Source organism: Thamnophis sirtalis, unplaced genomic scaffold (assembly GCF_051295495.1).
Source record: "Thamnophis sirtalis isolate CommonGarterSnake01/CBP01778 unplaced genomic scaffold, rThaSir2_p1.2 scaffold_2, whole genome shotgun sequence".
Lineage (NCBI taxonomy): Eukaryota > Metazoa > Chordata > Lepidosauria > Squamata > Natricidae > Thamnophis > Thamnophis sirtalis.
Window position 1 is genome coordinate 31,896,136 of NW_028261382.1, and position 27,913 is coordinate 31,924,048.

The 27,913-nt window shown below is 43.9% G+C and overlaps 1 protein-coding gene across 1 annotated transcript; it reads left to right on the forward strand.

Moving 5' to 3' along the window:
- The first annotated feature begins 4,880 nt into the window (after positions 1 to 4,880).
- TNFSF15 (TNF superfamily member 15) lies at positions 4,881 to 27,913 on the forward strand. Its single transcript, XM_087703651.1, has 4 exons — positions 4,881 to 4,986; positions 21,692 to 21,755; positions 24,864 to 24,896; positions 26,851 to 27,913. Exons 1-4 carry the CDS (start codon positions 4,921 to 4,923, stop codon positions 27,297 to 27,299), a joined length of 612 nt encoding a protein of 203 aa, XP_087559777.1. The 5' UTR covers positions 4,881 to 4,920; the 3' UTR covers positions 27,300 to 27,913.

Consider the following 27,913-nt stretch of genomic DNA (forward strand, 5'->3'; position numbering starts at 1 on the left):
TAATCCTAAACCTAATCCTAACCCTTAACCTAACCCTAACCCTAACCCTAACCCTAACCCTTAACCTAACCCTAAACCTAAACCTAACCCTAACCCTTAACCTAACCCTAACCCTAACCCTTAATCTAATCCTAAACCTAATCCTAACCCTTAACCTAACCCTAACCCTAACCCTAACCCTAACCCTTAACCTAACCCTAAACCTAACCCTAACCCTTAACCTAACCCTAACCCTAAACCTAACCCTAAACCTAACCCTTACCTTAAGTTGAATCGGCTTGCTTTCAAAGCGCTATTTAAAGTGCCCTTCTTTCTCCGCGCTTGCTGTTGTCGCCCTGTTGATGACGTCAGTGACGCAGTTTAATCGGGCGTGGCTTAGTCGAGCGCGGTTTTGTCGTGCCACTCTAAGGAACAAGGGTTGACTTGGGAGTAAGGCTCTAGGTGGATGGTGAATGGCCCCTCTCAGAGGAAATAAAAGAGGAGCGAAAGGGGAGTGGAGTTTGCAGGAGACCATTAGTTCGCTTCATTGGTTCGTGACTCTCCGAGACTCCTTGCCAAGTTCTGCAGATCTTGGCCTGGCAGCTCTCCAAGCCAGATAAGGTATGTGACCGTAAATCCTCCCTTGAAAGACTTTGCTGGATGTGAATGAGCAGAATCCACAGTCAATTAATAAAAGGGGGTTTTGTCTGGAACAGGAGTTTGCTTCCTGCTCTCGGGAAGCCTCGGTCAGAACACAAATGTGACACAGACACCCCAAATCTAACCCATCAATCCATTGGTCTCTTTCTTTGAACAAATCCAGCCACAGACTTTTCTCTTACTGGCACATGTGGACAGCTGAATTAAAAACATTTCAATGGAAATTGGAAAAATACCTAAATAAAGCCTCAGTGGGTTCTGCATATTTTGACCTGGAAAAACAAAAAGAAAAAATGTGTATATTACAGTCAAGTCCGAAGTATGTTAAAAATGCAACTTCCAGTTAGGATTCTTGGTGAATTAGTGGGAACAGGGATGGTAGTCTGATGAGAATCATGGCTCGATGGAATTTCTAACCAGCAAATTTCTCTGGATGGAGTAGGGCATGTGAGATCACCCATGTGAATCCCAGACAGCTGTTGTCCATGGATAAACCGTAGGAATTGGGCTTCCCCTGAGCTCTTGGAAATCAGGGGTTTTCCAAAACACTGCACAATCAGGCTGTAGCCTATATAGAAATAAAGTTGTGCTGGGGCTTATTTCTTAATCCCTTTCAGAAATTGCTTTTTAATTGCTTTCAATTCTTAAAAACATTTAAGTATTTTTTTTTTAAGTGAACAGCAAAAAAGCGGTGGAAGCATTGATTTGGGAAAGCTACAAAGGGTGCCAAACTGGATTTCTTTGAGGGCCGGATTAGCCTTGTAATTCTCTGTGGGCTGGGGGGGGAGTGCCTCCTGCGACACCCTGCTAGCCAAAATGGGGTGAGGAGGGTCGGCGCACAGCCCCCCCCCCCCCGACCTCATTTTCACCCCCTCCATGGTGTCCTGCAGCACCCTGCCGGCTGAAAACGACATGTTTTTGGCTTGTTTTTAGCCCATTTTTGCCCATTTTCAGCCCCCATTTTCAGGCCGTTTTCGGGCCATTTTCATGCTCATTTTTGGCTCATTTTTAGCCTCATTTTTGGCCCTGTTTTCAGCCGGCAGAGTGCTGCAGGAGGGTGAAAAGAGGCATGGGGGACCGCACGCAACCCGTTTTAGCCGCCAGGGGCACTGCGCCAGAGTTGAGGTGGCGCAGTGGTTAGGGTGCACTACAGCAGGCCACTTCAGCTGACTGTTATCTGCAGTTCAGCGGTTCAAATCTCACCGGCTCAAGGTTGACTCAGCCTTCCATCCTTCTGAGGTGGGTGAAATGAGGACCCAGACTGTGGGGGCGATATGCTGACTCTGTAAACCGCTTAGAGAGGGCTGAAAGCACTATGAAGCGGTATATAAGTCTAACTGCTATTGCTATTGCTATTGCTATTGCAGGCCGGTCCTTTGATATTTCCAGTCCAGCCCCATGGGCCAAATTTAAGCTCCCTCTGGGCCAGATCCAGCCCGTGGGCTTTGAGTTTGACACCCCTGCTCTAAGGATTAACATTATCATTGCAAAAAACAAAGTATCCCAAATATGCAAAAAAAAAAAAATGGTTCAGGACAATGTGTGACTCAGTTGATGAGAACAGAGTCCAGCTGCCAACACTTGGTATGTTGTTTTACTCTGGGATCGTGAAAGAGAAAAGAATATGACTGGGTTCTCACACATCACATTAAACCACAGTATGCGGGTCCGTGGCTTAGTGTATCCTAGCAATGTGACTTGCAACCTGTGGTTTAGGAAATGCCCTCTTGTGGGAATCCAGCCAATTGAGGCTAATTGGCTAGCACTGGGGTCAGCAATCTGTGGCTCTGGAGCCACATGTGGGCTCTTTCATCCCTGCTTCCTGGGGCCCTAAGGAGCCCGGGCGGGCAGGCGAGGAGGGGCTGGGAGGGGAGGGGCGAGGGGAGGCTGGTTAGGCGCCCTTGGCGTGAGTGACATTGAGTTGGCCATGCCCACCCAGTCACATGACCACCTTGACATGCTCGCCCAGCTGGTCATTAGGCAGATCGTATTAACGCTCCGCGGGATTTAAAATTATGGATTTAGTGGTTCCTGAGGTCCGAAAGGTTGGTGACCCCTGGATTAGAAGATCAGAAGGCCCCTTCCAACTCTGTTATTCTGTTCTGTTATTCTGCTATATGTTTAGATCCCTACTGATCCCAGTGGTGGCAAGAATCAGGCCAATCTCAGTGCCGTACGCTGAGAAGGAATTCCCGTGAAATTCACCGGGATTTACGTAATTCAGGTGACTTTAGCAACATCTGTTTCATCGAACCAAGCACATTGCTGCAGGGATTTTTCACCCCCTCACTTTACTACAATTCCTAAAACTTTCTCCAGGGGAGTGGGAGGTTAAGGGACATATTTGTGTGCGAGTAAGTTACTCAAAGTCCCTCAGCTACACCATCCTCCCATGCCATGCCGTTGCGAAACCAACTCTGGATGCCAGTGTGGCCTAAGTCAGGTGGTTTCCCCACATCAGCAAAACCCCTCGCAAAATTTAATATAAGCATTTGTATTAAAAGTAGAAAAGGGCCGTGGAGGGTCAGTGGCTGAGCTTGTCGATCAGAAAGGTCAGCAGTTTGGCGGTGCGAATCCCTAGCGCCCCATAATGGAGCGAGCTACCGTGACTTGTCCCAGCTTCTGCCAACCTAGCCGTTCGAAAACACACCAAAAAAATACAAGTAGAAAAATAGGAACCACCTTTGGTGGGAAGGGAGCAGCGTTCCTTGCCCCTTTGGCGTTGAGTCATTCCAGCCACATGACCACGGAGACGTCTCTGGACAGCGCTGGCTCTTCAGCTTTGAAAAGGAGATGAGCACCGCCCCCTAGAGTCGGGAACAAGTAGCACACATGTGCGAAACCTTTATCTTTAAGTCACTCAAAGTCCCACAGCTGCACCATCCCACCCCAAGTGATCGCGAAACCAACCATAGATGCCAGTGGGGCCTATCTCAGGTGCTTTCCCCACATCCGCAAAAATCCCTCGCAAAATTTAATATAAGCACGTGCATTAAAAGTAGAATTATATGGCATGGTTGAATGGAAGGAACATGACTGGATCTACCCCATAGGTTTAGATGACATTGCAATTGATATTAGAACTGTCTATTTAAACACTGAACAATGAACGAATGAAGGATGGAACTTTAATACACCCAGAGGTGAAGAGGGAAATATGAATGAGAAAGCAGGTGAAAGAGGGAAGGCAGGAAAGAAACAGCTTTGAATACGGTGATGTGAATAAAAGTTCGAATAGAAATAGAAATAAGAGGGGAAACACACACACGCACACAAAAGCAAAGATGTGTATATGTAATAATAAGAGGGAGGTTTAGAAATTGAGTAGTATTAATTTTCCGCTCTGCTACCGCTTTCTGGTCTGATTTTGGTCCTTATCACTTCTCACCACTCCAGATCTCTGGCTCCCCTCTGCGGTCCTTCCCTGCCCTCGACTTTCCTTTCGGTTCCTCCTTGGCTAGTTCCACTCTATAAGTAAAAGCAGGCGAAGGATTTTTATTTTAACACCCCCCCACACACACACCCCACACCTCTCTCCAGTGGTTGTGTCCTTTCCAAAGCCTTCTCTCTCTCTCTCTCCCTCCCTCTCCCTCACTCCCCCTCCTTCTCTCTCTCCCTCCCCCTTCTCTCTACCTCCTTCTCTCTCCCCCTCCTTCTCTCTTTCTTCCTCCCTCCTTCTCTTTCTTCCTCCCTCCTTCTCCCCTCCTTCCTTCTCTCCTTCTCCCTCCTTTTCTCTCTCTCCCCCTCCCTCCCTTCTCCCTCCCTCCCTCTTTCTCTCTCTCTCCCCTCCCTCCTTCCTTCTCTCTGTCCCCCCTTCTCTCTGTCCCCTCCTTTTCTCTCTCTCTCTCTCCCTCCCCCCTTCTCTCTGCCTCCTTCTCTCTTCCTCCCTCCCTCCTTCTCCCTTTCTCCCTCCTCCTCCTCCTTCTTCTCTCTCCCCCTCTCTCTCTCCCCAAGAGTAGGTGCGGCAGCATAAACCCGGCTGGGCAGACTACAACGAGGCGTGGATCCACCCCCTCCATTCGTGGCTCCGGAAGACGGGCCAGCCTGGCCAATTTTCAGCCTATTTATAGCCGGGACTTCCAAACCCGTGAACCACATCGGGGCATCCCTTCGGTCTGTGTGTGTGTGTGTGCGTGCGAACTTGAAGCCGGCATGTCTTTCGGGGAGCTGCGAAGCGCATCGGGAAGCGGCGGCCGCGGTGGCTGCAGCAGGTGCGGCCGCCGTTGCAAGCACCGCGAGGTCAAAGCCCTACGCTGCCTGTGCGGTCTGGGTTTCCTGGGGATGCTCCTCTTGGCTCTGCCGGTGCTCTACTTGCTGGGAGCCAAAGTTGCCGGGAAACCCGAGGAGGTAAGGAGCGGCTGGTCTGGTTGGCTTGGAGCCTCCCTCCTCCAGATGTGCTGGAAGGCGCCTTTGCTGGCCCTTGCCAGCTGGCTGGGACGGAGCGGATGCGCGCCTCTGCCTCGGAGGCATTTTATTTACTTACTTATTACTTAATTACTTATTGTATTTTGTCAACATGTACAAGGTAACAGGTATTATTAATACAGGCACGGACATTAGGGCATGAGGAAGAAAAGAAGGAGGAGGAGGATGGAGAAGGAGATGAAGATGGGGAGGAGGAGGAGGAGGAGGAAGAGGAGATGGTTGAAGGGGGAAGAGGAGGAAGATAGATGGATATAAATAAGTATCACAAGGCCATGAACAAATATCTGGAAAAGTTTTTTGTTCGCTATATACAATAATAGGTATACATTCACATAGTTATTCTTTTTTTACATTCGCCCCTCTTATACATTCATCGTTCCATTTACAGAGTTATAATATACCATTTGGGTTGCTTTCATCCCATTTACCTGTTTTGACACCCCCTTCTTTTCTCCCTCCCTTCCTTCTCTACTTTCTTCCTCCTTCTCTCCTTGCCTCTCCTTCTTCCCTTTCCTCTCCCCCTACTCCTCTCTTCCTCTTCCCTTTCCTGCCCTCTCTCCTTCTCCCTTCCATCTTCCTCTCCTCACCTCTGTCTTCCTTCCCTCCTCTCCTCCTCTCCTCCTTTTTTCTTTTCTATTGTTGTAGGTGTCTCTTCCAGCTCTTAAATTTTTATTTTCTTGGGGTGGTATTTTCGCAGACCCCCAAAATAGTTGAATATCGTTTCTTATTCCCTTTCCTTCTCAAATCTATCCTGATTGTTATCCCCCCCCCACTTTGTATCTTACTTTTGAATATATACTTATATATTATCACTTTCTTCCTTATTTCCTCCCTTCTTTCACCCCCTTTTCTACTTGCTGGCATATCATGTTGGTTCCATATCTTCCCCTTACTTTCTTTTCTGTATGTCTTTCTCTAACCATTCATAAAATCTTCCCCATGTCTACACCGATTCCTCTTTATCCTTTATTTCCAAGGTCAATCTGTTCATCTCTGCACAGTCTACATTTTTTTTTATTATCTCCTCTTCTGTTGGTACCATGAGCACATATCAATGGGGACAGTAGGACAGGGATGGTGGGCACGCTGGTGTGCTTATGCACACCCCCTTTTAAGGACCTCTTAGGAAACGTGTGAGATCCACAGTGGACAGTTTTTAAGGTTAAAGATATGAGGGTTTGAGGAACTCACATCGGAAGTGTTCCAGGCATTGACCACTCTATGGTCAGTCAAGTTTTTATCAAGTTTTTTTTAATGCATTTATCCTTGTAGCAAAGGAGGAACATAGAATATACAATCCAAGGTGGCTACTAGATTGCAGGTGTAAAGTGTCAGGAAAGACTAAATAAAGAAGACACAGGAGTTAGAAATTAACAATATACAGGTAGAGATGAACAAACACGTAGAAATGGAATGAAGGATTGTAAATTAAGGACTGCATATAATAGTATCATATGTATAGACAAAGAGAACTGAAACAAGGGGGAGAAGTACATTTACAATGGATGTATACTGGAAATATTGTACAGAAGGAAATTGCAAAAAGTACTTTTTCTTTTTAATAAAAAAAACTTCAATAAAACTTTAAAAAAAACAGTCGGGAGGTGATGTTACGTCACGACGGTACAACACGCGATCTTGAAGTTCCTAGATCGCTGTTGATATTTCTGCTGCTGGATGGTCCTTTTGGACCTAAACCACCCCGTAGAGACAGTGACAGAGAAGGGCACATCCCGCTGATCCCAGGGACATTCGTTTCAAAAGGCAACTAGACTTTTTTCCCCCTGTTGAAGATGTGTCGCTTCTCATCCAAGAAACTTCCTCAGTTCTTCAGAATAGAATGGAAGGGAGCTGGAAGAAGTTGCTTGGGTGAGAAGCCAAGGACAAAGGGCAAAGTCCAGTTGCTTTTTGAGAAAAAGGAAAAGGAAAAAAAGCACCTTTGGGAAAACCAGATCTTTTTCAGATGAACAGAGTTGGAAAGGGACCTTGGAGGTCATCTAGTTCAGCGCTCACCAACTGGTGGTCCATGGACCATGGGTGGTCTGCAGAAAAAAATATTTGTATTTTTGATATTGCACTAAATACTATTTATCTCTTTTTTTAAAAAGAAATCATATTAGTGGTCCGTGGGAATTAAAATTATGAGTTTAGTGGTCCCTGAGGTCCGAAAAGTCGGTACCCCCCCACACACACACCACCCAAGCAGGAGACCCTACACCATTTCTGACAGATGGCAGTCCAGTCTCTTCTTGAAAGCTTCCAGCGATGAAGCTCCCACGACTTTCAAAGGCAACTTCTGTTCCACGGGTTGATTGTTCTCACTGTCAGAAAATTCCTCCTTATTTCTAGGTTGAATCTCTCCATGTTCCGTTTCCATCCATTATTCCTTGTCTGGCCTTCGGGTACTTTGGAAAATAGCTTGGCCCCTCCTCTCTGGGGTAGCCCTCAAATATTGGAAGGCTGCTATCCTGTCTCCCCTGGTCCTTCTCTTCTCTACTTGAGTCTCTCTACTTGAGAGACCGCCTCCTGCCAATTACCTCCTCGAGACCTATAAGATCTCACAGATTAGGCCTCCTCCGAGTGCCATCCGCCAGCCAGTGCCGGCTGGCCACTACGCGGAGGAGAGCCTTTTCAGTAGCAGCTCCGACCCTTTGGAACGATCTCCCAGTGGAGATTCGTACCCTCACCACCCTTCAGACCTTCCGCGCAGCCCTCAAGAGCTGGCTATCCCGTCAGGCCTGGGGGCAAAGATTATAATTCGCCCCCACCCGAATGCTGAATGAATGTTGTTTATTCTTTTAATTACGTGTTATGTTATATGTTATTGTATGTATCCCCTCCCATATAAGTTGTTAGCCACCCTGAGTCCCCTCAGGGAAAAGGGCGGCCTATAAATAAATTTATTCTATTCTATTCTATTCTCTAGAGTGCCCATGCCCAAGTCATGATATGTTTGAGCCTCCAGTCCCCTCATCATCTTGGTTGCTGGATGACTGAGAATCTCCCTAGACATACAATCATAGGGTTGGAAGGGACCTTCTAGTCCAACCCCCTCTGCCCATGACATATATTGTTCTGGACAGATGCTTTCCACCTCTTCAGATAAATGTATGAAAGGGACGACCCTGTTGGTCATGTGATGGGTTGGGGAATAGAAAGGACCATTGAGGAAAACTGTGAAGTTCACCCCAGTGGTTGCCTATTTCTGCCACACACAAGAACTCCATCAGAACAGCTGGTTGGTGGAACAAGAAAAAAAAGGAAAGGTGAGATGAGATGAGGAAAAGAAAGGGATGGCTTGACCGTTCCTTGGAAGATGAACAAAGCCACTGAGCTGGGTTCACCTATAAGGATCTAGAAAAGGAAGAAGAGCTGGATTTCAAATAAGGCAGGTTTTAGGAGAATAAAGGGTCCTGTGGCCAGATGTGGATGGAAGCCCCATTCCCCTTCTCTTGCTTTCCTCCTGCCAGTTGTCTTCATTTCCCAAACTCAAGCTTCAACTGGATTGGAGTCCATCCAGGGGTGAAATTCAGCAGGTTCTGACAGGTTCTGGAGACCCAGTAGCAGAAATTTTGAGTAGTTTGGAGAACTGGCAAATACCACCTCTGGCTGGCCCCACAGTGGGATGGAAATGGAGATTTTACAGTATCCTTCCCCCAGAAGTGGGGTGGGAACTGAGATTTTGCAGTATCCTTCCCCCAGGAGTGGGGTGAGAATAGAGATTTTGTAGTATTCTTCCCCTGGAGTGGAGAGGGAATGGGGATTTTGCAGTATCCTTCCCCTGCCATGCCCACCAAGCCACGCCCACAGAACCGGTAGTAAAAAAAAATTGAATTTCACCACTGCTTCAAGGTTCTTTCCAACTCTGTTAATCTTTACGTAGAAGTGGCTCAAACCATCTCAAATGAACAATTTGGAAAGCAATTGGAACTGGGGGCTCCTGGATTTAAAGCACAACCTTCTGTATGGCGTTGTGATGCATTGCTGGAATTGTAGCAGTGGAGTAGAATTCTGGCCCTGAATTGAACTGGTCTATAGCCAGAGGATCAGCTGTAGTTTTGAACTTTCCAAAATTATTCCAAGTTTTTTTTTCCCCCTCCCAAGAGAGGTTCAGAGATGATCTTCCCTGCTGCCATGAAGCATTGAATGATTTTACCTTTGATGGATGGATAATTTCCTCTCATCTCATTTCCTCCCTCCCTGGAATGGATATGTGGTTTTTCCACTCTGTGAAAAGGCGAAGCCGGTTGCGAGAAGTTAGCTCATGCTTCGCTCTGCCAAAGGCCAAATGGGGGGGGGGGAGGAGTGTTGTGTTTAAGTAGAGTTGAACAGACCGAAATATGCATCACATAGAGTTGAACAGCTGCTGTTTTGCTGGGTCACGTATCCTCTAAATCTACCCGTCACTTTTTACTCACATTTGTTTGCTTGCTAAGCATTCCATCCTCCCTTGCCCCCAAATGAAATGAAATTTACGATATCCTGCAGAGGAACAGTTGGCAAGAGATGGAAACCTTCAGCGAGCTAGCCGGGCCTGTTTTGAAAAGTAAACGCTGATAGGCTGTGTGGTCCTTGCAGCTCTCCGAGCTTGGTGGCTTTCTAGCAGACATTTCATTACCCAACTAGATAGCCTCATCAGCGTTAGGGATTTGTGAAGGAGGAGGAGAGGGAGTGGGAAAGGCAGAGGGAGTTGGAGAGGGAGAAGGAGGCGAAGGAGAAAGGGAAGAGGAAGGGGAAGGAGTGGAAGTTGGAGAGGGAGGAGGAGAAGGAGAAGGAGGAATTTAAGTGGGAGAGGGAGTTGGAAAGGGAGAGGAAGAAGGAGAGGGAGTTGAAGTTGGAGAGGAGGGAGGAGATGAAGATAGAGATTGCAGACGTTTCATTACCCAACTAGGTAACCCCATCAGTGCTGCTGATAGAGGGCTACAGCCCTCTGCATTACCATTCAATAGTTGGGCCCACCAAGTGTGTGAATGAATCTTTCAGTCCTCTCTCTATTTTGGACTGTTCTCCTGAAAGCTGAATGTTTTGCCTTGACATCCGCTTTGGCATTTGGCCAGTTCAGAATGCTGACTGCAAGCATCACGCTGCTTTTGTTATGACGGTTGAACCCGTCCCAGCTGCTGGGTGTTTGCCAAGGGTTGTAACCTTGTGGAACGTTGTGTAATGCCGGCTCATTTCGATTTGTTGCATCATCCACTATTCACTCCTGCACCACTGAGCTAGCGTGCTGTATTCTGCGAGGCCTTCAGAACTGTTCTCCATCTAAAGCAGGGGTGTCAAACTCAATTTCATTGAGGGCCACATCAGGGTTGTGTTTGACCTTGAAGGACTCTTTCTTTTCCCCTTCCTTCCTTCCTTCCTTCCTTCCTTCCTTCCTTCCTTCCTTCCTTCCTGTGGAGTCTGTGCTATTGCACTTTCCTTTCCCCTTCCTTCCTTCCTTCCTTCCTTCCTTCCTTCCTTCCTTCCTTCCTTCCTTTCTTCCTTCCTTTCTTCCTGCAAAGCGGTATATAAGCCTAAGTGCTATTGCTCTTTCTTTTCCCCTTCCTTCCTTTTTCCTTCCTTCCTTCCTTCCTTCCTTCCTTCCTTCCTTCCTTCCTGTGAAGTCTAAGTGCTATTGCTCTTTCCTTTCCCCTTCTGTCCTTCCTTCCTTCCTTCCTTCCTTTCTTCCTTCCTTCCTTCCTTCCTTCCTTCCTTCCTGCAAAACAGTATATAAGCCTAAATGCTATTGCTCTTTCTTTTCCCCTTCCTTCCTTTCTTTTTCCTTCTTTCCTTCCTTCCTTCCTTCCTTTCTTCCTTCCTTTCTTCCTGCAAAGCGGTATATAAGCCTAAGTGCTATTGCTCTTTCTTTTCCCCTTCCTTCCTTTTTCCTTCCTTCCTTCCTTCCTTCCTTCCTTCCTTCCTGTGGAGTCTAAGTGCTATTGCTCTTTCCTTTCCCCTTCCATTCTTCCTTTCTTCCTTTCTTCCTTTCTTCCTTTCTTCCTTTCCTCCTTTCTTCCTTCCTTCCTTCCTTCCTTCCTTCCTTCCTGCAAAGCGGTATATAAGCCTAAGTGCTATTGCTCTTTCTTTTCCCCTTCCTTTTTCCTTCTTTCCTTCCTTCTTTTTTCCTTCCCTCTTCACTCTCCTTTCTTCTTCCTTCCCCTCTTTCCTTCTTTTTCCTTCCTTGCTCTCTTCTCATCTTCCCTTCTTTGTCTTTGTTTTTCCTCTTTCCCATTCTCCTTTCCTGTCCCTTCTTGCAGGCTCAAATGCAGGAGGAGGTGGTGGGGGAGAGAACTGTGGGGTCCTTGGTGCTTTCTGAGCTTGATGGTTTTCTTTCGAGGATTTCATGACCCAACTAGGGAACATCATCAGTGCTAAAAGGGAGTGGGGTTTGTGGAGTGGAAGAGGAGGAGGACGAAGACCAGGAGGAGGAAGAGGAGACTGTGGGCTCCTTGGTGTTCTCTGAGCTTGGTGGTTTTCTTGCAAGCGTTTCATAACCCAACTAGGGAACATTATCAGTGCTAGAAAGGAATGGGTTTGCTCTCTATTTAAATACAGTTCCTTCCAGCCCTGATGATGATGACATTACCTATAGTAGCTGAGTAATAAAACGGTCAGAATAAAACAAGCGAGCTCAGAGTGTGCCAAGAAACCCACATTTCACTGTGCGGGTGCAGACAGCAGCTAATATGAGTCATTTATTCATTGAGTTATAATCCACTAACATCCCCTGAAGGGTTGCTAAAGTTGCTGAAGAATTTACTTAAACAGGGGGATTTTGAAATTCTTGGGAATCCCTTTCTAGGAACGAATGCAAGAGAGAAAAAAATAACCTAAATATTTATCCTAAATATTCTCCTTGCAAAGTTCCCATGAAGAGCTGTAACTTTTGAGAGAAAACCGCGAAGAACCAACAAATAAAATCCGAGCGGGGGGCAGGAAAAGGGACCTTAACTTTAAAACAAAGCTGATCGTCCATTCATTAGACATCCAACGAAAATGGCTCGAAAGGGAAAGGCAGTGTTTATTTTAGCCATCATGGGTTTATCGTTGGAATGTGAACCAGGCTCGGCCCATCAGAGCATGAATGGTTAGCGGTGCAGCTGATAAGGGAACTCGCCCAATCTGATTGGCAACAATATCTTGGCATCTGGGTTTCTTCCCCAGCAGGCTGGAAGCAAATTGATGCTCTTCATCCAATCCATATAATTCTACTTTTAATAGGTAAAGGTTCCCCTCGCACCTATGTGCTAGCCATTCCTGACTCTATAACACTCCTCCAGGCCTTCCTGTCCTCAACCATCCTCCGGAGTCCATTCAAGCTCACGCCGACTGCTTGGGTGATTCCATCCAGCCACCTCCTTCTCCGTCGTCCCCTTCTTCTTTTGCCCTCCATCGTTCCCAGCATGAGGCTCTTCTCCAGGGAGTCCTTCCTTCTCCTTAGGTGGCCAAAGTACTTGAGTTTCCTCTTCAGGATCTGGCCTTCTAAAGGATTTAGATTACTGCCTTGTCATTGTGAAGGGGTTTGCGTAGCTCAATGAAGTTATGAGCTGTGCTATGTAGGGCCACCCAAGACGGGCAGGACATAGCAAACAACTCTTGACCAAATGTGATCCACTGGAGAAAGAAATGGCAACTCACTCCAGTATCTTTGCCATGGAAACCCTATGGACAGTACCCAAAAACATAACTATAAAATTAAAGGTAAAGGTTCCCCTCGCGCATATATGCTAGTCGTTCCCGACTCTAGAGGGCGGTGTTCATCTCCGTTTCAAAGCCGAAGAGCCAGCGCTGTCCGAAGATGTCTCCGTGGTCATGTGGACGGCATGACTCAACACCGAAGGCGCATGGAACGCTGTTCCCTTCCCACCAAAGGTGGTTCCTGTTTTTCTACTTGCATTTTTGACGTGCTTTCAAACTGCTAGGTTGGCAGAATCTGGGACAAGTCACGGGAGCTCACTCCATTATGCGGCACTAGGGGCTCGAACTGTCGAACTGCCAACCTTTCTGATCGACAAGCTCAGCGTCTTAGCCACTGAGCCACCAGGTCCCTACATCAATTCTAAACCAATCCTCAAATCTGAAAGTCGGAAGTTAACTCCTCTTCCTTATCTTGCTATCTCCTTGTTATCATGTCTCCCCCTAAACGTGTTCTGACTGAACAGTGGGGAATGGAAGCATGAACTGAAGTCAGAGCTGAAGAAGCTTCTTGGGTGAGAAGCAAAACCCCTTCACAGAAAAACCAAGAAAAGTTCAGTTGCCTCTCGAAAAAGCCCCTTTGAGACAACCATGAACAGTGGTGGGTTTCAAAAAATTTTGGAACCTACTCTGTGGGTGTGGCCTCCTTTGTGGGAGTGGCTTGCCAGCCATGTGACCTGGTGGGAGTGGCTTGCCAGCCACGTCTTTTCTTTCTTTCTTTCTTTCTTTCTTTCTTTCTTTCTATCTCTCTCTCTCCTTCCTTTTGTCTCTGTTCCTTTTTTCTTTTTTTCTTTCATCTCTCTCTCACTCTTTTTCTTTCTTTTTTGTTTTTTATTTATTTATTCCTTTCTCTCTCTCTCTCTCTCTCTCTCTCTCTCTCTCTGTGTGTGTGTGTGTGTGTGTGTGTCAGTCTGTCTGTGTGTGGGGAGGGGGGCAGTAGTGGGTTTCAAAATTTTTTGGAGCCTCTTCTGTAGGTGTGGCCTGCTTTCCGGGTCCACCGGTGGAAACTCTTCTAACCGGTTTGGTAGATTGGATGAACTGGTTCTACCGAACAGGTGCAAACTGGTAGGAACCCACCTCTGCCCATGAACCTGGATGACTGAGAATATCCCTAGACATCCTTCAGCATGGTGTGCAGTACTTAGCAGAATAATTAGTCTGGCCTACCAAACCGCCCTCACGAACTTTTCAGTTATTTTCATTTAATTTCCTCGGGAAGTTAAAACTTGGCTTCTCCCCCTCTTTCTCCGTTCTGCCCTTCTCGTTTTTGTACCACAAGAGTGCTGCTTTGCTTTGTGACTCAGGCTTTTTATATTTGAAAGCTGACCACAAGGCAATCACCGAAACATTGCTCCTTCATTCTCCTCAAAGTGGCCTCGCCGTTTGGGTTGCACTGTGAATCATTATTTATAAGCAGCAGATGTTATTGCGTACACCAGACGCTAATTCCAGTAGACCAGCGAGCGTTTACTGAACTTTGATGGACGAATCCAAGATAACTGGGTTGATTTGAAAAGTGGAGCCTGCCAGGAGATGAGGCCATGTCTCCAGATGCTGTTTCAATCCGAGCATTGCGGAAGACATGGTTTGCCTTGACCCACAGATTGCTCAATAATACATAGAGGCGTTGAGCTACAAAACATGGCTTACAAATCACGATTGGATGGACAGCCTCAAACTAAGCAAACCACATTATGCCTTAGCCACAAATTGTATAGATGCCGCCGAAAACTAGGAACGCGGTGGCTCAGTGGCTAAGACGGTGAGCTTGTCGGTCAGAAATGTCGGCAGTTTGGCGGTTTGAATCCCTAATGCCACGTAACGGAGGGAGCTCCCGTGACTTGTCCCAGCTTCTGCCAACCTAGCAGTTCGAAAGCACGTCAAAAATGCAAGTAGAAAAATAGGGACCACCTTTGATGGGAAGAGAACAGCGTTCCTTGCGCCTTTGATGTTGAATCTTGCATTGAGTCATGCCGGCCACATGACCACGGAGACGTCTTTGGACAGCATTGGCTCTTCAGCTTTGAAACGGAAATGAGCACCGCCTCCTAGAGTCGGGAACAAGTAGCACACATGTGCGAAGGGAACCTTTACCTTTAAGTCACTCAAGTCCCACAGCTGCACCATCCCACCCCATGTGGCCACGAAACCAACCACAGATGCCAGTGGGGCCTATCTCAGGTGCTTTCCCCACATCCGCAAAAATCCCTCGCAAAATTTAATATAAGGACGTGTATTAAAAGTAGAATTACATGGCTTGGATGAATGGGAGGAACATGACTAGATCTACCCCATAGCACTGCCCCCTAGAGTCAGGAACGACTAGCACATATGTGCAAGGGGAACCTTTACCTTTACCTTAGCCAAAAACTAGCAGTGCTTCCCTAAGCTTAAAAAAAATATTGGGCCTGGAAAGATTTGGGTGCAAGACTTATCTTTAAATTGACATGTTGTCAATACAATCTTCTCCAAGATTCCCCAGAATCTTCCTGGAGGCAGAACTACAAGCAATGGATGGAAACTTATGAAGGAGAGAACCAACTTAGAACTAAGAAGATATTTCCTGACAATGAAAACAATTAATTATTAGAATACCTTGCCTCCAGAATTTGTTGGATTCTTCAATACTGGAGGTTTTTAAGAAGAGATTAGACAACAATTGGTCTGAAGTGGTATAGTGTTTTCTGCTTGAGCAGGGGGTTGGACTAGAAGACCTCCAAGGCCCCTTCCAACTCTGTTATTGAGTTATTATTCTATTTTTTTTTTCAATTACTAAATCAAACAGCTTACAAATAGTGGCTGGAGTTGAATTCAATTACACTTTAAAACACCAATAGAGGTAGTTCCAGCTCCTTTAGAATAGCTAGAAAAAATGAAACTGCTGTCCCAAAGGGAAGAAAATTTTAGGCGAATGGGAATTTTGATGTTGGCGGTGCGGTAGCTCAAATGCTTAAGATGCTGAGCTTGTCAGCTGGAAAAGCCTATAGCCCAGGTTCGAGGCCCGAGCACCACACAATGGGATGAACTTCCATCCTCATCCCAGTTCTTGCCAACCTAGCAGTTTGGAAGCATGCAAATGCGAGTAGATAAACAGGTACCACTTTGGTGGGAAGGTAACAGCGCTGCCTGTAGTCGGCCAAAGTAGCGAAGTAAAATCCGCAGAGACCCGTATCCGGTATTAAGGAATAGGGAGTGATCGGGATGTTGGAGTTAACGAAGATTTTATTCCCTTCCGCAGGATGCTAGCTGATTCTTGAGTTGGACTGTTAGACCAAGCAACTTTTAGCATCACTCTTTCTACAGTGCCACACCTCAAATCTCTCTGTTTGTGTAGGCTGGGATATAATCATTCCCGGATATTCCCTCTCTGCAAAAGAATTTAACCACAACAAGATTCCTTTCTGTGGAAAAACATGTTGATTCTACTGTCTATTAGTTCTTGGAAAGATGGAAGATAGATGATAGATAGATAGATAGATAGATAGATAGATAGATAGATAGATAGATAGATAGATAGATAGATAGACAGACAGACAGACAGACAGACAGACAGACAGACATAGATATAATGTGTATATATATATATATATATATATATATATATATATATATATATATATATATATATATATATATATATATACATACATACATACATACATACATACATACATACATACATACATACATACATACATACATACATATATATACTTAAAGTCACAACCCCTGGTATGCCCAAGTGTGGGAAGAAGGTCACACTTCCACTCTCTGTCATTAGGCTCGTCACAAGGGTCCATCCAGACAGAAACCCAATATTTTTACTGTTGCCTTTGTTATATTTGTGTTATTATTTGTGCTATATATATATATATATATATATATATATATATATATATATATATATATATATATATATATATATATATATATATATATATATATATATATATATATATATATATATAAATATACAAATAGATATAGATATAGATATATAGAGATGTATCCATAGATGTAAAAATATACCAGGGGCAACCTCTGAGCAAAATACCTATTTTGTCAGGGTTCCACGAGGGGTGTTGGGGTGGGGAGCAGCCTATCATATTTTAGACCAGTAAGCACTGAACTTAATCCAAAACATTTATTTTTATTTTTTATTAACAAACTTGTAAAATACACACACACAAAACTTAGACGTACACCACATTTATACAATACAATACAGATAGGAGCTTCCTGTTCTTTCTAACAGCAATTATCAATTGATACCGCTCACCCTTATATTATTTCCCCTTCTATTGTATTTCATTTGGATTTCACCATTCTTAACCCTCTTATTTTACTCATAACTATTTATTTTTTGAGTTTTGTTATATTCCTTCATTGATTTTTTTTTCTTTCCTCCATCCACCTACACCATTTATCCCATATCTGGTAGAATTCTGATTTTTCTTTTCCCTGGATTTCTTTAGTTAGTTTGTCCATTTCAGCACAATCCATAACCTTTCTTATTATTTCATCTTTACTTGGAATTAATTTCTTTTTTTTATTTCTGGGCAAAGGCAATCCTTGCCGCTGTAATTATATGTAGTATTAAATACTGGATTTTTTTTTGTTGTTGTATTTCGCAGACATTATTCCTAATTAAAAAAACTTCAGATTCCCATTCTATTTTAACCCCTGTTATTGCCTCCAGCCAATTTTTGATCCTTTTCCAAAAAATTTTAGCCTCCTCACAGGTCCACCATAAATGGTAATACATTCCGTGTATTGATTCGCATTTCCAACATTTTGGGGAGGTATTTGTTAAGATTTTAGCTAATCTTGTTTGTGCCAGGTGCCATCTGTAAAACATTTTGTACTGGTTTTCCTTGTATGCAACTGATTTTTTAAGTTTCTTCCCCAAAATTTTTCCCATTTGTCTAATTCAATATTATAGCCAAAGTTCTGCGCCCATTTTATCATTTGTTCTTTCACAATTTCCTCTTCCATTTTGTACTTCAGGAGGAATTTAAATATTCTCCCTATCATCTTTCTATCTGAGCTTTGAATAATTTTATCCAATTTGTGTGGTTCTGTTTCAATGTCATATAATTTAGTATCTTTATTGTATTTAGTTTTGATTTGGAGGTAAGTTAGCCAGTCAACTTTCATGTTCTGATCTGCCAATTCTTCAATTGTTTTTAAATTTCCCTGTCTATCAATTAAGTCCCTGTATCTTAGCATTTTGTTAAAATCTATAAAATTTGGGTGAGTTGTCCTTTCTGTCGGTGATAGCCAATTCGGGATTTTCACATAGTGGATTTTTTTTTTTTTTGAGCCATTTTTGCAATAACTCTCTTCTGATTAAATGATTTTGAAAGTATTTGTGCGTTGTTTTTTTTAATCATCCCATAGGAATGTATGCTACGCCTGCTTGCAAATCATGGCCTTCTAAGGTCAAAATTCTTTTATTCTTTAGCTCTATCCAATCCTTCACCAATGTTGCTACTGCTGATGCGTATAAATCCCAATTTGGTAATGCTAAGTCTCCCCTCTCCTTGCTGTCTTGCATTGACTTTAGTTTAATCCTCGCTTTTCGTCCCTAACAAATGAACCTAGCGGTTATTTTGTTTAATTCTTGAAAGAATTTTTTACCCGGATTAATAGGTGCAGCTTAACAGGAATAAGATTCTTGGTAAAATATTCATTTTAATTGTCGCTGTATGTCCCATGAGTGATAACTGAATATTTTTCCAATTTTCTAAATCTTTCTCTATTTGTATCACTAATTTATTATAATTATCGTCTTTAATTGTGGAACATTTTGCCGACACCCAGATCCCCAAGTAATTCACTTTCTTAGTTATTTGCATTCTGGTTGCTACTTCCAGTTCCTCTTCTTGCTTTTTTGTCATGTTCTTAGTTATCATTTTTGTTTTGTCTTTATTGATCTTTAGTCCACTTCACCATATTCTTCTAATTTTTGAATTAATTTCAGGCTGGATTCTAATGGATCCTCTAGAACAAATACTAAGTCATTGGCATAGGCTTGGGCCTTATAGTCTTCATTTTTGAGTCTTAAACCTTTTATTCCCTGGTCCTTCCGAATTTCATTTAATAAAATTTCCAAAGTTAATATAAACAGCAAAGGAGAGAGGGGGCATCCCTATCTGACTCCTTTTTTTATTTCAGTCTTCTCTGTTAGATCTCCATTCATCAGAACTTTGGCTGTCTGTTATAAAATCCTTGTATCATTTTTATAAATTTTTCTCCGAATTTCATCTTGTCCAATAGTGTTATTATAAAGTTCCAGATTACGTTGTCAAATGCTTTTTGTGCACAAAGGAAAACCAGTACCATTTGTTTTTCTGGATGTGCCTCGTAATACTCTATTATGTCTAGGATGATTCTTGTATTATTTTTAATGTGTCTGTGAGGTAAAAATCCGCCAAAGCATTTTATTTGATTGTCAACTGACAGTCCAATTGCTGCAGATTAGGACAAAGTGCTATTTTTCCTGTCTGTGCTGTCTAAACTAGGTAATTTTCTTTTTTTAAAAAAAAATATTTGTATTGTTTTATATCATACATTTCCTTTCTATGTTGAGCAGTGTGTTCTCTAGGTGTCCAAGGTGTTAACATTCACACACACACACACACACACACGCACACACACGAAGAGAAAGACATTGCAATCTCCGGAAATCAAAATACATTACCCACTTAGCTTTCATTGGCCTCTGCTAACATAATCAGAGTGTAAAAACTACCATTGAAGAGATATCTGCCTTTATACATCATTAATCAATTTGGCCATTGCACCCATGATAGGTCCATCCGCCCGCCTCCCACCTGTAATTAGCTTTGTCGTTTTGACTCTGATGATGTTGGCAGAGGCTAACAAAAGCTAAGTGAGTAATATATTTTAATATATTCCGGAGATCGCAATGTCTGTCTCTTCCTTTATAACTACATCTGGAAATCATATTTTCAGGATAATTTGATATACCCTGTTTTCCCCAAAATAAGACCTCCCCGGATAATAAGCCCACTCTGGCTTTTCAGTGCATGCGCTAAAATAAGCCCTCCGCAAAAAATATTGCAATACAGCAGCAGCCAGGAGGTGACCACGCTCTCCGCCTCCTGCACCTCAAAAATAAAAGATCTCCCCCAAAATAAGGCCAAGTGTTTATTTCGGGGAACTTATTTTCTGTCTTATTTTCAGGGAAACACAGAGTGTGTGTGTGTGTGTGTGTGTGTGCGTGTGCATGCGTGTAAACAAAAATGTGTGTGTGCATATATATATATATATATATATATATATATATATATATATATATATATATATATATATATATATATATTTGTGCTGATAAATAAATAAAGGGAGACTAGTATAGATCTATTTCAAGCTATTTAGCTCTCATCAGCTAGCCATACCCTTGCTGGAAATCGAACCTGTGCTCTATTGCCTCTTAGGCAGATGTGTTAACCATTGAGCTACAGAGCTCGACTCCTTATCAGCCAGGCCAGGGTGAAAGGCATATATTTAAAGTCACAACCCCTGGTATGCCCAAATATGGGAGGAAGGTCATTATATATATATAATGTTCAGTTAACTAGTTTTCATGTTTAATGAATAAAATAATAATCATAATCACAATAATCATAATCCACTGACAATCCAAACTGCTGACTTTGCAATAGAAAAAGTCAAAACTGTTTAACATTTAATATGTGAATGCAGCAAAATTGCACAAAGCTAGACCTGACCAAGTTCCTAAATTAATCCCCTGGTCATCATGTAAAAAGTACGACTTACCTGTATCCAAAAAGTCATGGGAGCACAAAGTGGAAAAAGTTACCAAAAATGAGAAGGTGAAGATCTTGTGGGAAACCGCTGAACTGCTGACCTTTCTGATTGACAAGCACAGCATCTTAGCCACTGAGCCACTGTGTCCCTTAATAATAATATAATAAATACAATAATATAATAAGAGGGATGTGGTGGCTCAGTGGCTAGGACGCTGAGCTTGTCAATCAGAAAGGTCAGCAGTTCGGCGGTTCGAATCCCTAGCGCCGCGTAACAGAGGAAGCTCCCGTGACTTGTCCCAGCTTCTGCCAACCTAGCAGTTCAAAAATGCAAGTAGAAAAATAGGAACCACCTTTGGTGGGAAGGGAACAGCGTTCCGTGCACCTTTGGTGTTGAGTCATGCCGGCCATATGACCACGGAGACGTTTTCGGACAGCGCTGGCTCTTTGGCTTTGGAATGGAGATGAGTAGCGCCCCCTAGAGACAGGAACGACTAGCACATATGTGCGAGGGGAAGCTTTACCTTTAACTTTATAGTTATGTTTTTGGGTACTGTCCATAGGGTTTCCATGGCAAAGATACTGGAGCGAGTTGCCATTTCCTTCTCCAGTGGATCACATTTGGTCAAGAGTTGTTTGCTATGTCCTGCCCTTCTGGCTCTTCGGCATTGAAACGGAGATGAGCAGCGCCCCCTAGAGTCGGGAACAACTAGCACATATATGCGAGGGGAATCTTTATCTTTACATGTATTGGTATGAATGGCTTTCTTCTACACTCCAAATAGTGAGAATAAACAATAAGGTTCAATCGATTCTAGCCATGGGCAAGCTTGCTCTCTGCCCTCAACGCTCCAGACAAGGGCCTCAAATCATTTCCATTTCATGAACATCTTTGACCTTTCGCTTACTTTCTCAAATTGCCCATGTTCTCACATCTGTCTGTCCATCCGGAAAAGGGAGAGGGGGGTTGAGGTTGAAATAATGTCAAGAATTTTCAATTCAGTAATGAGATCTGGGTGGTGGCCGGCATGAATCAATGTCTGGATTTTGTTTGGCCGGAGAAACGTCGAGGATCCGAGCAGGCCGATGTTGACGGGTGAACCATCTGGCCCCTTTTGCTTTTAACCTGTCTCATGGCTCCCTTTCCTCTTTTGCAGACTCTGATGGAAAGGATGCCTGAAGCCCAAAAACAACACGGGGAGCCACTTTGCAAGCAGTGCGGTGAGTTTACCCCTTGCTGTGCATCGCTGTCTCTTGACTTCTGATTTCCAGTGGGGGGGGGAAACCCTTAAGGCAGTAATAGCAGTTAGACTTATATACCGCTTCATAGGGCTTTCAGCCCTCTCTAAGCGGTTTACAGAGTCAGCATATTGCCCCCAACAACAATCCGGGTCCTCATTTTACCCACCTTGGAAGGATGGAAGGCTGAGTCAACCCTGAGCCGGTGAGATTTGAACAGCCGAACTGCAGAACTGCAGTCAGCTGAAGTAGCCTGCAGTGCTGCATTTAACCACCGTGCCACCTCGGCTCAGTAATGTTAGTACCACTTTATTTATACACTTGGAACATTGCATCCAATTTGGGTCGCTACAAGGTAAACAAGATGTGGAGACACATCTAGAAAGAGTCCAGAGAAGAGTAATAAAGACGATTAGGGGACTGGAGACTAAAACATACGTAGAACGGTTGCAGGAACTGGGTATGTCTAGTTTAATGAAAAGAAGGACATGGGGAGACCTCCAATGAACCTTCCAACTATGTTATCCTATTCCATCATTACCTAATTACGACTTAGCCATGACGCAGTAGATTTTTAGCAGAATAACTGAATTCTCTCGATCCAATAAAGGGAAGTGATACTACTCAGGAGAATCAACGCACTTCAATCATTACGAAATACTATTTCTAGCCTCTTCCATTGAGGCGAGCAGATGCTATTTTAGGTTTTGAGTCCCATGACTGGAATTGAATAATAAATAATGGAACAATGTCTTAGCCCAAGCCAGCCGGTTTGAAGACACAATTTCGCATCGCTCAAAAGGAAGGAGGCTGTCAGATAAAAGAGGCTTTCCAGATGTTTCTCCATGAATGTTGCGGTTTTCAGATCCGAGGGTAGAAAGGGGGGAAGTCAAGTTTGCTGGTACGGAATTTACATAAATTCTTGAGAAGAATTAGGAGCCGGTCTTAGAAAAACAAGCAAAGTGAAAATGTCAACTGTTTGGAGCTTCTTCTAAAGTATAATTGCATGTACCGATAAAGGAGAATCTTCGTCACCCGAGGTTGAAATGAGGATTCCTCACTGTTCTCTGAAGCTGGTTGTTTCCTTGCACTTGTTTCATGATGCAACTAGGCAGCATCATCAGTGGGAGGAGGAGGAGGAGGAGGAGGAGGAGGAGGAGGAGGAGGAGGAGGAGGAGGAGGAGGAGGAGGCAGCGACCTATGGGGACTTGGTGCTCTCTGAACTTGGTTGTTTTCTTGCAGTCATTTCATTACCCAACTTGGTAGTTTCATCAGTATTAAAAAGATTGAAAAGATAAGATCGATAAGATAACCTGTATTGACATTTTTTCTATACATATGCACACATGTACAAACATGCTGTAGATAGATAGATGATAGATGATAGATAGATAGATAGATAGATAGATAGATAGATAGATAGATAGATAGATAGATAGATAGATAGATAGATGGATGATAGATAGATAGATAGATAGATGGATGGATGGATGGATGGATGGATAGATGATAGATAGATAGATAGATAGATAGATAGATAGATAGATAGATAGATAGATAGATAGATAGATAGATAGAAAGATATAGATAGATGATAGGTAGATAAAGAGAGAGATTAGGATAGATAGATAGATAGATAGATAGATAGATAGATAGATAGATAGATAGATTACAATTGATAGATAGACGAGAGAGATGAGAGAGATATTATGATAGATAGATAGATAGATAGATAGATAGATAGATAGATAGATAGATAGATGATAGAATAGATAGATAGATAGATAGATAGATTACAATAGATAGATAGATAGTGATAGATAGATAGATAGAAGATAGAAGATAGATAGATAGATAGATAGATAGATAGATAGATAGATAGATAGATAGATAGATAGATAGACAGACAGACAGACAGACAGACACAGACAGACAGACATATTAGGATGGATAGATAGATAGATAGATAGATAGATAGATAGATAGATAGATAGATAGATAGATGATAGAATAATAGATAGATGATAGATAGATAGATAGATAGATAGATAGATAGATAGATAGATAGATAGATAGATAGATAGATAGAATAGATAGATAGATAGATAGATAGATGAGACAGATTAGGAGAGGGAGAGGGGGAGAGAGATATTAGGATAGATAGATAGATAGATAGATAGATAGATAGATAGATAGATAGATAGATAGACAGACAGACAGACAGACAGACAGACAGACAGGAGAGAGATGATAGATTGAGATTAGAAGGATATATATGTGTGAGTGTGTCTGTGTGTTTGTGTGTGTGTGTGTGTGTGTGTGTACACATATGCATATATATTAATTACAGCCCATTTTGAATACATAGTGGAAAAAAGAATCTTGAAAGTTGAGAAGGTTGATACTACATAGTTCAAAGCTATTTCAGAATCTAATTGTTCTGCTTTGGATATCATGAAATGTCCTGCCTGAATGTGACAAAGGAAACCAGTCATGGAGAGGATATGTAGCATCCTAGACAATACTGCAGACCAAACGCAAGCATCGTTTTTTTGTCATTTCCTGAATAGAAGGAAGTAATCTTTTCTGCTGTCCTCACCACTCTCTGCACAGCCTTCCCTTCCAAAGCAGAAACACACAGTAATAGCCACCCCCACTCCTTTCTACTACTGATGGTGTTGCCTAATTGGGTAATGTGATGACTGCAAGAAAAGAACCAAGATCAGAGAGCACCAAGGAGCCATAATAACAGATGGAAGCAACTCAAAGATTAAATCCAGTTAACAAGGGACGCCATTCCTGCAGTATGGAATTCTGTAGTTATGATCAAAAAGGAAAGCTGAGATTTCAATATATCAATTAGATAGTCAAACATAGTCTATGGGTAGAGGGGAATAAGTGTAGCCATAACGGTATCCCTCGACTTCTTAATATCTATATGTCCTAAAATCAGCGGCGCATCTGTGATTTATACGGAAGTGATCTTCTGGAATTTTATCCGAACGTAGTTGCAAATCTAGTCCTGGGATTAGATGTTCAGAGACATTACTCCGCTGGCTTAACATCTTTTCTTTTCCTTTACATTTTCAGATTCCACAATCCAGCCAAACGTTTACGCACGAGGTAAATTTTTTAGCAAGGCGACAAAGTCCAATTTTGTTCATTGGTATTCTGCACTGGGGTCTGTCTAGTGAAGGAGGGGTCAAACTCAATTTCATTGAGGGCCACATTAGGGTTTTGTTTGACCTTGGGGGGGGCAGGGGTGAGTGGGGAAAAAAATCTGCCTCTGCTTCTGCCCCCCAGCAATTTGCCTCCACCAGCAAACAGCCTCCTTTCAGTTGCAGTTTCAACACAGCCAGATTAGCATAAGCAGCTGCTCGTTGAGCCTCCCAACAATCAGCTGTTTCAGGCTGCAGGGATTGCCATAGCCTATTGCTGCCTCCACACGCCCATTTTTGGCCTCTGCATGCCCCGTTTTCCACCCGTTCTGGGCAGCGGGGATTGGAATAGGCAGAAAATGGGGCACTTGGAGACCGAAAATGGGCTGCGCAGAGGCCAAAAATGGGATGCAATAGGCAATGGCAATCCCTGTAGTCTGAAACAGCTGATGGTCGGGAGGCCGATGTAACCAACAATCAGCTGCTTGTGCTAATCAAGCTGTGCTGAAACTGAAGCAGGCTGTTTGCTCTTTGCTACAAGGAGGCAAATTGCTGGGAGGCAGAGTCCAAAGGGTGGGGGCTGGTGGGTGGGCGGGGCTACATTTGGTGTATAAGATGCACCCAAATTTTCACCCTCTTTTAGGGGGGGAGTGCATCTTATACTCCAAAAAATACGGTAAGTATGAAGTGAGGTCCGCGGAAGTCAATTTGTGACTGAAACTGTGAAAATGTGTAGCTGAGACAGGTGGGGCATTCTAGACGCATATTATTATGATTAAAACAGAAAAAAGTCCTTTGCAGGTAAAACATTGTGTTCTGATCCAGGCTTCCTTAGAAAGCGAGAAGCAAAGTCTTGGTCCCGACAAAACCTCTTTTATTTACACCACTGTGAATTCCTTTCATTTGCAGTCAGCAAGGCTTTAGCAAACAGTCTTTCAGAGGCATGTTTATCCACACGCACCTTATCTCGTTGAGAGTACTGCAAACACAGGGCAAAGCAAAACTTGGCACAGAGTCTCTCATAATCCCAAACCGAACTTTCCAGACCAAAATGAACGAATTGTTTCCTGCAAAAGCCCAATCCGTGTTCGCTCCTCTTTTGTTTCCTCTGGAAGGGGCCAATCGCCTCTAAGGTGTGGCTTTACTCCAGTGGTTTGTTTCAATTTTTTTTATTCTGTGGATGTGGCCTATTTTGTGGACGTAGCTTGGCAGTCATGTGACCGGGCAGGTATGGCCAACTTGACATCACTCATGCACACTCAGTCACATGACCACCACCCCCAAGACATGTGACAAAAAAATTTGGAACTCCTATGAAAGGGGGGGAAGAGAGGGGAAAACCTCTCAAATATAGACAACTGGAGGACCGAAATTAGGGAGATCGGAGGAGGCAGGACAGAGAGGAATCCTGTAGAAAGCTATCACACGCTTGGGAAAGAACTTTGGGAGATCGGAGGAGGCAAGACAGAGGGGAATCCAGGAGAAAACTCCTGAGCTTGCCTCTGCTGTCTGGTGGATTGTGCCGCTGGACCTCTCCAGCGGGCGGGAGTGAGCGTGGAACGACAGGGCCGGGGGCAGACGTTCCGGAAGGTACTTCCGGGTCCATATCACCATCCGGTTCTCCAATCCGGTGCGAACCGGCAGAAACCCACCACTGCTTTACTCCAAGTCAACCCTGCTTTCTTAGTTGCTCGTCTTCTGGCAGCTCTGTGCATGCGCACACTGGGAACAGGCTCCAGCTGTTCTTCTGCCTCACTGCGGTCTAGCTCCCTCTCTGCCTCCGACGCAGAGCCCTCCTCTGAGCTTTCCTCAGCCCCCAGGACTGGCCCGTGTTCCTCCCCAGACTCCTCACTGCGATGCCGTTCGAAGTTATCCAAAACTTGCCAATAAGCTTGGTTTTCCTTCTCTTTGTTCCACAGCCAACTCTAATGTCTCTCAGAGCAAATGTGTGAACGGGAACTGGGCAAGTTTCAGCCTCCTTTGGAACATTCAGTCTGAAGTGGGCGACTTCCAACTGGACAAGGAACGTATTTCGCTCATCATCCCCAAAGATGGGAGATATTTTGTGTACTCTCAAGTGACCTTTTCCTGTTTTCGATGCAATTGTGAAAAAGACAGTTGCTGCGGGATGAAATCTAAAACATTGTGGCTGAAGATGCAGTACAAAACTCCAGCGTATGAGAACTCTGCATGGACAGACTTTCTCATATCTACCAGTCGCATGGAGAACAACTCGATTAACAGCGTTTATGTGGGAGGTATCAAGTTACTCGAGAAAGGTGACAGGGTTATGGTAACTGTTTCCCATCCTGGATTGGTAGAGCCAGATCAGTATTACACCTTTTTTGGCGCGTATTTCATTAGCTAAAGTTAGGAATCCCTCAACTGCGTAGCATGAGTGACAGGGTTGGGTTGGAGTCGGTGGGAGGGTTGGGCTAAACTGGGCACCGTTGAAAACAAAGGGGAAAAATTGAAAGGAATCTCAGGGCTAATACGACTTCCCCCCCTCCCATACGTTCCCCGTCCCGTCGGAAATCCTCCTCGCTTCCACCCGCGAAGGCGAGCCGGAGAAAGTCAGGAGGTCCAACTGGGTAGTTCTCGACTTACAGCCGTGCGTTTAGCCGACGGTTCAAAGCTAAAAGGGGCAGGGAAGAAAAGGGTCTCGTGAGTCCATCATTTTTTACACTTTGCAACTGTTGCGTCATCCCCACGCCCATGCGGTCGGAATTCAGGCTCTTGACCACGGATGCGTGTTTATGACGGTTGTGGTGTCCCCCAGACTCGTGTGATCTCCTTTTGGTTGACTTGGCCTTCTGTCCTTCTGAGGTCGGTAAAACGAGGACCCGGATTGTTGGGGGGGGGAGGAGAGAAATAGGATGACTCTGTAAACCACTTAGAGAGGGCTGCAGAGCACTGCAAAGTGGTATATAAATCTAAAGGCTATTGCTCTTCCCTTTCCCCTTCCTTCCTTCCTTCCTTTCT

Coding starts and splice junctions, on each gene's coding strand:
- TNFSF15 (XM_087703651.1), top strand. CDS start 4,921: ATGCTCCTCTTGGCTCTGCCGGTGCTCTACTTGCTGGGAGCCAAAGTT. Junction 4,987..21,691: donor TTGCCGGGAAACCCGAGGAG/GTAAGGAGCGGC, acceptor CCTCTTTTGCAG/ACTCTGATGGAAAGGATGCC. Junction 21,756..24,863: donor GCCACTTTGCAAGCAGTGCG/GTGAGTTTACCC, acceptor TTACATTTTCAG/ATTCCACAATCCAGCCAAAC.